This window comes from Manis pentadactyla, chromosome 3, assembly GCF_030020395.1.
Source record: "Manis pentadactyla isolate mManPen7 chromosome 3, mManPen7.hap1, whole genome shotgun sequence".
In the NCBI taxonomy this organism is placed as follows: Eukaryota; Metazoa; Chordata; class Mammalia; order Pholidota; family Manidae; genus Manis; species Manis pentadactyla.
Window position 1 is genome coordinate 208,275,557 of NC_080021.1, and position 12,244 is coordinate 208,287,800.

The following is a 12,244-nucleotide window of genomic DNA, read 5'->3' on the forward strand; positions in this document are numbered from 1 at the left end:
CATTCTCCCACACCCCTCCCCTTTGGTAACCACTAGTCCCTTCTTTGGTCTGTGAGTCTGCTGCTATTTTGTTCCTTCAGTTTTGCTTCATTGTTATACTCCACAAATGAGGGAAATCATTTGGTATTTGTCTTTCTCTGCCTGACTTATTTCACTGAGCATAATACCCTCTAGCTCCATCCATGTTGTTGCAAATGGTAGAACTTGTTTCTTTCTTATGGCTGAATAGTATTCCATTGTGTATATGTACCACATCTTCTTTATCCATTCACTACTGATGGACACTTAGGTTGCTTCATATCTTGGCTATAGTAAATAGTGCTGCAATAAACATAGGGGTGCATCTGTCTTTTTGAATCTGAGAAGTTGTATTCTTTGGGTAAATTCCCAGGAGTGGGATTCCCGGGTCAAATGGTATTTCTATTTTTAGTTTTTTGAGGAACCTCCATACTGCTTTCCACAATGGTTGAACTAGTTTACATTTCCACCAGCAGTGTAGGAGGGTTCCCCTTTCTCTGCATCCTCACCAGCATCTCTTGTTCCTAGTCCTTTCGATGCTGGCCATCCTTACTGGTGTGAGGTGATATCTCATTGTGGTTTTAATTTGCATTTCCTTGATAATTAGTGATGTGGAGCATCTTTTCATGTGCCTGTTGGCCATCTGAATTTCTTCTTTGGAGAAGTGTCTTCATACCCTCCACCCACTTTTTAATAGGGTTATTTGCTTTTTGGGTGTTGAGGCATGTGAGTTCTTTATATATTTTGGATGTTAAACCCTTGTCGTATATGTCATTTACAGATATATTCTCCCATACTGTAGGGTGCCTTTTTGTCCTGCTGATGGTGTCCTTTGCTGTACAGAAGCTTTTTAGCATGATGTAGTCCCATTTGTTCATTTTTTATTTTGTTTCCCTTGCCAAAGGAGATGTGTTCAGGAAAAAGTTGCTCATGTTTATAATCAAGAAATTTTTGCCTGTGTTTTCTTCTAAGAGTTTTATGGTTTCATCACTTACATTCAGGTCTTTGATCCATTTTGAATTTACTTTTGTGTATGGGGTTAGACAATAATCCCGTTTCATTCTCTTGCATGTAGCTGTCCAGTTTTGCTAACACCAGTTGTTGAAGAGGCTGTCATTTCCCCATTGTATATCCGTGACTCCTTTATAGTGTCTGGGCTTGGTAATGCTTGGTTTATATCAGGGCTCTCTAGTCTGTTCCACTGGTCTATGGGTCTGTTCTTGTGCCAGTACCAAATTGTCTTGATTACTGTGGCTTTGTAGTAGAGCTTGAAATCGAGGAGCATAATTCCCCCAGCTTTATTCTTCCTTCTCAGGATTGCTTTGGCTATTCAAGGTCTTTTGTGGTTCCATATGAATTTTAGAATTATTTGCTCTAGTTCGTTGAAGAATGCTGTTGGTATTTTGATAGGGATTGCATTGAATCTGTAGATTGCTTTAGACAGGATGGCCATTTTAACATTGGGCTTCCATCTTGTCAGATATTCAGTAAAGCAGATTCTTGACCCTTATACTTACCATGATCTTCTTAAACAGTAATTCACTTGATTCTATGAGAAAAATGCTACAATTTGAGTTTCAAAGAACATCAAGCAAGTTCTGTGCCTCAGTTCCCACCACCTACATTAGGGGTTGGATAAGAAGTCTAAATTCTCTTCTATCTACCTTTAGGATACTGTGTTTCTAATGTGTATGAAACTTAAAATCACAGTATTCTATCTTTAAGAAATTCTTACACAGGCTCTTATGAATATTCTGTGTTAATTAGGAATATAGTAACTTTTAAAAAAATGCTTAATTTGGGTTCCTTAAAGACAGAAGTATTTATTGTTCTCTGAGTTTTTCACCCTACATAAATACTTCAAATAGTAACAAAACCATGACTTTAGGTTCATCACAGGAAGAACTGAGCCTTATTCACAGCTTTTATTAATGTTCTTAGCAGTCCTCTGAGGTAGGTGGTGTTTATTCCCACCTTGGTGGCAAGGCAACTAGTTGCTCAGGGGAACTGAGTCTTGCTGAGGTTTTGACATCTTCCGTCATCTTACTTTTAGGTACTGTTGAGAAAAGCCAATGACTTGAGTTCTGGGTACCTTTGTATAAGGTTTTGTTGAGATAATAAAGGACATGGAACTTTCCTGTCTCTCGTTTCATTAGACTCAGTAGATACAGGAGTGGCCCTTGCCACCTCTAGTAAAGTTGGCTTTGTTAGTAGTTTCAATTCCTTCACCTAAAGGACCTGCTCCACATGGCCAAGTGTAAGGATGTACTGCTTGATGAGCAGACCAAGCTCCAGAAGAATACCAGTGAGTGGCTGAAGAAGTGTGAAGACTGCCAGAAAGAAGGAGAGACAAAACAGCAACAGCTTCAAGAGCTTCAGAATGAGATTGAAGGAAACAAGGTCCAACTAGCCCAACAGGAAATGGTACTACACATTTATGGTTTTACATCCAAAGGAGTACTTTGTCACTTGTGTGAGCTTTCCTCCTGCAGAAAGCTGCTGAAAAGTGTCCCCCACGGGACTGGCTTCCCTTAACTGCCTTTGTAACCAGGAGGGGTTTTACACGACTCCTGGTCTCTGTTGGTGTTCACATATATGGACCGTTAAGACACAGAGCACTGATCCTGTAAGGAATCTTGGTGGCCATTTGCTGCTGGAATCCCCCCCTCACCTGCTGGCCAGATAGTTTCCCAGGCCCTGCTTGACTGCCTTTGTAAAGGGGACTGACTGACTGGCACTGGGGTCTGCTTGCCACTTTCTGTTGAACGGGAATCTATGGGGTGTTCATGAAGCTTCCTTCAGCTGGGACCCTGGGAATAGTTGTCACTTTGTAACTATGATTGTTCTCTATTAAGATGTTCCAAAGACTCCAGAAAGAGAGAGAAAGTGAAGAAAAAAAATTAGAAGCCAGTAAAATGGCACTGAAGGAGCAGCAACACCAGCTGGACAAGGAGTTAACAGACCAGAAAAGCAAACTGGACCAGGTGCTGACAAAGCTGTTGGTGGCTGAAGAGCGTGTCAGGGCTCTGCAGCAAGAGGAAAGGTGGAGTGAGACCCTGGAGAAGACGCTCTCCCAAACCAGTACGTATCCCAGAACATCGTGCTAAGGGCGGGAGCTTGGTGGTTGTCTTGTTAAGTGTGTAAAGGAGACCCAGGGCCCAGCTGTAGCCCAGAGAGGGGGCAGGAGCAGCCCAGTGGGAGGTGTGATACCCCATTTGGTCCTCCTCGCCCTGTCAGAGGTGACAAAACAGACTTAGACAAAGGGAATTGGTATTTATGGAGATGGGAGTTAATCCTTAGACTGTCAAGGTTTTCACTGTACGTATTGCCTTCCAGAGTGCTGCCTTCAAGCAGTGGGACATTAAGGCAAAGAAGGGCCACAAGGGCCTCTAAATGCTTTCTAGGAAGTACATTATTTTTGAACTTTGGAAACAGTAACCCATTGCATCTCTACCAGGCAAGAAAAAACACCGCCAATAATTCTACCTCAGTCCAAGTTTGACATAGTGAATGATATCAAAATACAGATACGTGTTTTTGGATCTGTAAATGAAGTTGACATGGAAATCCACCCTAAATGATTATTTGCACATCAATAAATTATTTTTTCTCTCTTAGGCTTCAGTAAATTATTTTTCTCCCCATTTTACAGATAAGAGCCCAGATAGGAAATACTCAGAAAAATGTTGATTCTTCCCCTGCCCCAACCAGGTGAACTCAGTGGATTCAGGGTCTAATATCTGGGAACCCTTGATACATCCAGACCCAACTATTTTATTATAAAACTGAAACTTAACAAATATCCTGAGTCTGACCATGCCAGAGGTATGAAAAGGGAAGTCTGGGCAGGCTGTTACTCTCAAGAGAGTAATTAGAAAAATCTGTTTCAAATGTCACTGTTATTTATAAGCATAATTTATTGAGTGCTCATTATATACTAGGTGTTTGCATATGTGATCCCCATTGAACACGAGGCAATAGGTTCCTCCTGTATAAAGTAGGGCTCATGCAGCTCCAAACCCTGTGTTGTTCCCGCTGCACTGCCTCTTGTGAAGGAAGAAGTACTGGTGTGCCTCTCTCTATTAGAGTCCAGGGTTATAAAACTCAGTTCATGTTCCCTGCATCTCAGGATTAGCACTGTTGACTCCCGTTGGTCTCAAAGCCTCCATAGGGAAGACAGTAGCTATTTGTCGCTTTGGAATCGGGCCCTCCAGACGTCCTCATCTGGGCCTTTTTCTGGGCCTCTGGTGTGGGTCAGGGGAGCCATGGCAGACGCAGTGATGGAGGAAGTGCCCGAGTGGGTAGACGTCATTATGCAGTCTGCCCACAGCCAGCCCAGGCCTCTGGCTAACCTACTAAGCTGTGCATTTCAGAAGAACAGCTTTCAGAACGGGAGCAGCAATTAATGGAAAAGTCAAGTGAGCTACTTACTCTCCAGAAAGAGGCAGACTCTACGAGGGCAGACTTCAGCCTCTTGCGGAACCAGTTCTTGACAGAAAGAAAGAAAGCCGAGAAGCAGGTTGCCAGCCTGAAGGAAGCACTTAAGATCCAGCGAAGCCAGCTGGAGAAAAACCTTCTTGTGAGTACCTACTGCCCTGGCGGTTTATGAGGAGGTTAAGCATTCACATTTTTCAACCAAAACACTGCTTCAGTGTAGAGAAAATAAATTACCTGTCAACCCAGTCCCTAACCCAGCTGTTGTTTTTAATGTATTTATGCACAATTTGCTCTTGAAGTTGGTGGTAGGTTTTGCCTGAGTCCGAGCTGCTGCCATAGAGGAGCTGCCGGGGAGGAGCACAAAGCAGACAGCCCTCTCGGGGTGGGAGCCTCTGCTATCCCGCTGCTGGCCGGGGAGGGCGTCAGGGGAGCGAAGGCTGCTGAAGACTTTTACCCAGCTGCAGTCAGTGCTCACAGATTTTTCTCATCCTGCCTTTTGTAGGCAACACTAGCTTCAACTCAGCATTATCCTAAAACCAGGAAGTCCAATCTGCCATGCTTTTATTCCTGAAATAAAATTTGGGAGGTGACACTCAGATGAATTCAAAACAGTTTATGGTAGGTGGAGACAGATGGGCAGCAATAGGGACTGTCACAAGAATGGATTTTCCTAACACCCTCCGAAGGAAGGAATGTGGCCCTGTTGTGTGAATGGAACTTTCAAACTGTGTATTTCCCAAAAAGGTGACACACTCACAACTAATGATAGGCAACATGATGGTAAAGACAGTGTGTAGACATCTAGGCTTTAATCCTCCCAATAACCAGACGATGCTGGGAATTGCTACCATCTTTACAGACAATTGAAGGGGGCTCAGAAAGGGAAAAAACTTATTATCAAAGGTAATGTTGCAGATCTAGGATTCAGACTGGGCTAACAGACCCTGAGCAGGTATATACTCCCAGCTCTGCCACAGCTACTGAAGCAGGCAGGTAGAATGTGCCCCACTTCATAGCTAGAGCCTAGATGGGAAAGGAAGTTGGAGCGCCTAGTGAGTGTGTAAGCCAGCAATGCACCCGTCCACATACTGGATCCAAGTCGTTTTCCTCCTCCTGTGCTAGGAGCAAAAGCAGGAGAACAGCTGCATGCAGAAGGAGATGGCAACGATAGAGCAGGTGGCCCAGGACAACCATGATCGAGCCAGGCGCCTGATGAAGGAGCTCAGCCAGATGCAGCACGAGTACACGGAGCTCAAGAAACAGGTGTGTGCCCAAGAGCCACTGGGATGCTCACTCCCCACTGGGTTCACACAGATTTTATTCCTTAAATACCTCTTTTAAGGGGAATATTTCTTTGTAGAAACTGTGAAAAACTGACTGTAAGAATGTCTTTTAAGTCAAAACCCATTTTCTAGTCTTATTTAGAAATGCACCTTGACAAGAAAAAAGTATTTGCTCAAAAGTGTACTTTTAGAAGTCCCTTTAGTTCAACAAGTTTTTATGTTAGTTTTTGTAAGAAAAATGGCAGTTCTTCAGCATAAAATTTTATCATGTTCCAAAGAACTGTATTGAAATGTTAGATTTTATGCCAGAAATAAGTCTGTAAACCCCAGGCAAGAAAAAATGAACCCACAGGAAACCTTTGCTATCCTGTAATGTAACCAGGCTGAGGGGGTAACGCAGTTCACACAATCTTAGATTGTGTGTCTTTCAGCCATTGTCACATCTGAGCTACCCCTGAATTCTCTGACTGGGCTGCTGTGGCCACTTGCTTGACCCTGCTACACCTTATCCTTTGGATGACTGCACATGGCCATTCAGTTTCATCTGTGCCTATAACCACCTCCCATACAACCCACTTTGGCTCAAAAAAAAAAAACTTTTATTGAAAAGCCCCAAGCCTCTGCAAACTTGGAAAGACAAGTAGCAGTGGGTTTGACTGGAATATCCTTACTAGGCCCTTTATGGAGAGAGCCACATAGGGTAGTCTCACATATTAAACATTCTGTAACATCTGAGGAAACCTCTAGACTGTCTAAACCACTAGATTCTTCACCTATAACGTAACATGAAAGCATGGACCAGATCTGAGGGCCCTTCCACCATTAACATTTATGGTGTACATCACTTATGACTTGTTTCAGTAGATATTCCTTATTTGGGGCTTAATTATTGTAGTTGCCACTTACTGGGTACCACTAAGGTGCTTCATATAAATTTTCACCTAGTTCGTACATTCCTGAATGCAAGATACTATCTCCATGTACAAATTAGGTAACAAAGGTTCCAAAGTTAGCTAGATCACCATAAGTCATACTGGTAATGTTTTCTAGAAACGAGATTGAAATCCAGCTCTAACCCCAGAGAGACTGACTTCTATAGAGTAATTAATACACTGTCAAGGAATACTGTGCCCCTGCTTTTCTAAATGGAAGTTGCTCCAATCAAAATGCCATTAAACTTGTTTACTTGGTATCTTATATAGATACTTGAGTAGTTGAAATCACAAGTTCTTAAAGTTCTAATAGTCATAGTAGTTGACATTTATAGATCTTAATTAATTCAATTCCACATTAAGTCCCAGACTTTGCCCAATTTTATTTGACTCTCTTTTTTAGATGACAAACCAAAAAGATTTGGAGCGAAGACAACGGGAAATAAGTGAAGCAATGAGGACACTGAAATCTGAGGTCAAAGATGAAATCAGAACCAGTCTGAAAAATCTCAACCAGTTTCTTCCAGAACTACCAGCAGATCTGGAAGCTATTTTGGAAAAGAATGAAAGCCTAGAAGGAGGTTTGGAAAGCTTGAAAGAGAACTTTCCATTGACCATGAGTGAGAGGCCATCACCTTTTGAAGAAAAACTGAATTTTTCCCAGGTTCATATAATGGTAAGGGTTTATCCTGCTATTCTCTGGACTTCGCAGGATAATTTGGTTCCCACCTCCCCCAGAGAAGGTAAAAAACACTAGAGGATGGGACAGGTAGGAGGAGGGAAAGGCTGACACTACTTGGTGACTTTGGTGTTTCCTTTTGCCTCTGAGGAAGGATGAACACTGGCGTGGAGAAGCACTCCGAGAGAAACTGCGTCACCGTGAAGATCGACTCAAGGTTGTCCTTTTAAGAAACATACAATATGAGATATGTAGCATGTTGAGAGTGGGGGAAGCTGCTAGCTGTGACATACTGCTGTCACCCATGCACCACTGCAGCCCTCAGCGCTTATGTAGCTACCTGGCTGATGCTCAGGGAAGCTGGCAGCACACACTAGTAAATGGCAGTCTGCATTCAAAACTCTGAATTCTGGTGTCAAGTCCAGTGTTCTTTAACCTATGAAATGCTGCTTTGCCTCAACTAAAACTGACAAAAGCTAAGTATTTGGGACAGGATATAGAGATACAATGATAAATGGTAAGGGGCTCACAAGCCAGTGTTGGGGGAAAGACTGGGAAAACTAGAAGAGTAGTAAGCTTGGGAGTCAGACGAGAAGTTGGCGGAGAACATGCTGCATCTGAAGGCTTTGTGAGACATCCAGGGGAGGGTATCTGTGTAGGCTGCTGGAAATAGGAAATGCACGCTTCAGTGATTAGTGTTGACCCTAAGATTTGGGGATTAAGAGCATAGATCAGGGTTGAAGAATGAGAGTGAGGTAGAACCAGAGAGGACAGAATGCATCTTTGGAGAAGGGCCATATTTACCAAATGGGCTGAGGGAGCGAGCAGTGGGCAGTGCTGAGGAGGGGAGGCTCCTGACCTCCAGTAGCCTCCAGCCACACGTGGCTAGTTAAAAATGAATGCATTATATTTAAGTCAGGTTAAAAACACAGTTCTTCAGTTACCACATTCCAAGTGCTCATTAGCCACATGTGACTAGTGGCTACTGTACTGGACCGCACAGATACAGAATGATCCCATCACCACAGAAAGTTCGTTTGGACTGTGGTGCTTTAGACTTGGAGAGAATTATCTCAAAGTGCAGCCTGGGGAAAGCCAGAAAGTAGTGAGGGGTGAGGATTAAATACATTGTGAAAGACACTGAAGATACCAAGTGTAAACCAATCTGCTAAGTCTGAGCAGAAAAGGAAGAGATGCAGCAGTAATTTCATGGGGAGGCTGGGGATGCAGAACCTAAGCACTGTTACAGTGGAGAGAACAGGCTGAGTACAAGGCCTGGTTCATGGTAACAGTGTGGTAAATGTGTACACACACTGTGAGTAGCCACCTGACACTGCTTAGGGCAAGAACACTTTCAGCAGCCATTTCTCCTTTATGGTAGTAGGATTAAAATTTCTGGTACATTTTTTTTTTTTTAACCTCAATTTTACCAAAACACTTTCAGGCCCAGCTTCGACATTGTATGTCAAAGCAAGCAGAAGTGTTGATTAAAGGGAAGCGGCAGACAGAGGGCACTTTACACAGCTTGAGAAGACAAGTGGATGCCTTGGGGGAACTGGTCACCAGCACCTCTGCAGATTCCATCTCGTCACCCAGTCTGTCTCAGCTGCAGTCTTCCCTTGCAGAGGACTCTCAACTTGGACCAAGCCAGGTAAGAGGAAGCTCTTCATAAGGGGTCTGACCTGTGAAAGCTTTGGGATATATAATCTAGAGGGGACTCAGGACATAAATACCACATTCAAATCTCTAGAAAACTTGTCTTAGGAAAGACTTGTTTTTTTTACAGGCCCTGGGAAAACTGGAATCGGTTGGTAGATGTAGAAAGAAGATAAGCTGATGGCTTAGGAAATGAACTAGAGCTAGAGACCGGGTATCATAAACCTGTCAGGGACCGAGTTAATTCTGTTAATGTCCTCCACTTCTGGATTTCTTCATTCTATACTTGATCAGTATAAAAAATTTAGAACATCGATGCCAGTTTGAGGCCTGTTTAGTCTATCTCCCTGTATCTTGAGAAATGCTGACTGACTGTGCCTCCTCTTATTCCTCAGCAAAATTTGAATGCAGACCTCTTAACCCAGGGTCTGTTAAAAAAAACTCTGAATTTCACAAAGGTTTTCTGTGTGAGACTTAGATAAGGTTAATAATCATTCAGAAGGGACATGAAATATACTTATTGAATTGGTAAGTAGTGACACTGGCAAAGACCATAATAGCTACCATTTTTGAGTGCCTACTGTGTTCAGGTACTGATAAACACTTTACATATATTATCTCATTTTAGATTTAAATCTTGGGAGGTAGGAAGTATCCCTTTATATAGATAAGGAAATTGCATAAAGTGAAAAATTATGTCAGTCACAGCAAAAGACAAAACCAGGGCTTTGGGACTAATCCATCTTTAGCACGGAGTATACTGATATTGTTGAGCCTCAAGGGACACTCAAGGACATTGCCTCTTTAGTAGGCACAAAGCTCATTAGCAGTAAAGCCAAAATTTGAGTACAGTTACTTAAAACCTTCTGATGTAGGACCCAAGTCAGGTATAGGCCAAAGCTAGCATGGGCCTCAGGGCGGATCTTAAGGAAGATAGCCTTAGGCACTGGGCATTAAAAGGTAAGTGGCTTTGGAAGTTAAGACAACTCAAGAGTAGAGGGAGATGAGTGCATAGGAGGGGTTTAGGGGCCAGATTCAGTCAGCTCAAGGTGTGCAGCCAGAATTCAGGTGCTCTGAATTTAAGAGATTAACAGAGGAGGTGGGTAGAGGTGGAATTGTTTTGGAGCCTGTGGTCATAATCCAGGTCTGTGTGAGATAAAAGCCTGAATTAGGTTGGAGTTAGGGGGCTGCTTCCTGAGCCTGTTTTATCTGCCTTCTTTACAGAACTCCTTCCAACCAGTTCTACAAGGTCCACTGCAAACATCAGACAGTTACCAACACTGATGCCATTCCCAGCTTCCTCACAAGGTACATTACAAAGGGTTAACTTGACACTTTTGAATAGAAGATCCTGAAATCTAGCTTCTCATACAATCTTAAGTAGCCTTTCAACTTTTCTCTTGGGTAATTCTGTATAATGGTCCATCACAAAACATTTTTTCCGAAGAGATACTCCAATATGTTTTATCTATTAGCTATCATGCTATTACTTAGTTCTGGTAACTTAAGATGTTTTTACTGTTCAAGAACTTATCCTTTCTGCCTTTTTGTTTCACTGTAGGAAGAGAATGGCTCAGCCAAGAGGAATACTATGTTGCACAAATGTATCTGAAGAAATACCATTTTTACTACCTAATTAACTTCATAATTGGAGTGGCATTTGGTTATCATGGTAGAGTGAATTCAAGTGCTGAAATTCCATGTTAGTTTATTTCACTTGTACCATTAATGCCAGTGTTTTTGTAAATCACTTGTACATATAGTAGTTGTACACAATTCAAACCAGGGTCCTAGGTGGCTGAAGAATTTTTTATCTTTGAAATGTGTCGTTATAAAACCAATGCTGTTATAATCTAGTTACAAAGAAAAAAATGTACTTCAGCCCCTCTTCATTTATAGCATCAAGTTTTTTTGGATTTTGCTTAAAACCTATTTTTCTATGAAAATAAAATAAAAAATTTGGATCTTTCATCTGACTTTGTATTTCATAGACCTATAGTAAAGCCTTCAAGTTTTTATCTTAACTCCAAGAAAATGACCATCTTTCAAATTGTTTTCTACCTTTTGCTTGGAGATTGAAGTATGTTGTATCTATCAGTGAATATATTTCATCATCTGGAAATACCTATTATAAAACTACTAACACTTCATGTGCTTTTGCTCAATCAAAAATATTCTTTGGTGGGAAATTAGTAGAACTTTGTACTTCAGAAAATCTGATTCAGTAGTAAATTCAAATTGTGTTCAGACTGAAATTTTTGAACTGCTGTAATTAATGGCTCAATTCCATGATCTATATAAATACATTATTTCTTTAAAAACAATAGCAACTACTGCCATAATACAATGTATGGCAACACAATTATTCCCATGGGGTAAGTATGAAACTACATGTAACAGATTAGGTTTTTAAATATTCCCAGGAACTCTTTTCTAGGCCCCTAGACAGCTCTGAACGATAGCAGGTATTATTCTGTTACTATGATACAGAGTAGCACAGTGCTCTATCACAGTGCTCGAAGTAATCCATCATGACCTAGAGATTTATATTCCTAAAAAGCTGTTTGGCCAGAACTGAACCATTAAGATATGGGATAAATGTAATTATGATAAAAACAATGGAAGTGGCATAAAATTTACTAACACAAAACAGTAAGTTCTGTAAGTTCTTCCAAAACAAATACTGATTTGGTGGTGTCTTTTGTACTTACATGCTCCTTTGTTTCATTTTCACAAGTCTTAGCAAAATGCTTAAGAGCCTAGCCTATTCAGTTAATGAAATCCTTCAGGGACAGATTTTCCTGTTCTGTGCATATGATGTTGAATGAGGGTAAAGTATTCTCCTATGAACCCCTCTCTATATTCCCACATGAACAGGAATGGAAGGTAATTATTTGGTCTTCTGATTAAGGGGAGTGAACTGAACCACGTCTGTAACAAAGCATCACACTTAAAACAATGGATATGTGGGCAAATAGGTTCTCAAAACTCATCTGGAATTAGGAAGGTAAGGTAATCAATGTATGGAGGCAAACACCTGGTTCCAAGAGACTTCTTTTACTACCTCTAGTATTTTGTGAACACCACCAACCAAAATTAAAAACAAAGTTACTCCATCAGGTTATTACCCATGAAAAATATCTGAACATTGTACTGGAGCAGTTAATGCATAGAGTACTGAGCACCAATTACTAATCAGGAGGGCCTCTTCATAAGTGTGAACAACGAATAACCCAGAG

The 12,244-nt window shown here is 41.5% G+C and overlaps 1 protein-coding gene across 12 annotated transcripts in view; it reads left to right on the forward strand.

Moving 5' to 3' along the window:
• CNTRL (centriolin) overlaps positions 1-10,974 on the forward strand; it is an 85,360-nt gene extending 74,386 nt beyond the window's left edge. For 8 of the 12 annotated variants that reach the window (XM_036915472.2, XM_036915474.2, XM_036915477.2 and 5 more), the window contains 9 exons: positions 2,254-2,442; positions 2,874-3,099; positions 4,392-4,597; positions 5,578-5,718; positions 7,074-7,346; positions 7,504-7,566; positions 8,794-9,000; positions 10,230-10,313; positions 10,567-10,974. In XM_036915472.2, coding sequence (XP_036771367.2) covers positions 2,254-2,442; positions 2,874-3,099; positions 4,392-4,597; positions 5,578-5,718; positions 7,074-7,346; positions 7,504-7,566; positions 8,794-9,000; positions 10,230-10,289 — 1,365 coding nt within the window. In that variant the 3' untranslated portion in view covers positions 10,290-10,313; positions 10,567-10,974. Of the gene's footprint in view, positions 1-2,253; positions 2,443-2,873; positions 3,100-4,391; positions 4,598-5,577; positions 5,719-7,073; positions 7,347-7,499; positions 7,567-8,793; positions 9,001-10,229; positions 10,314-10,566 lie in introns of those variants that run through there. The other 4 variants (XM_036915475.2, XM_057498983.1, XR_005030806.2 and 1 more) reach the window with 3 other exon arrangements.
• The last annotated feature ends 1,270 nt before the right edge of the window (positions 10,975-12,244 follow it).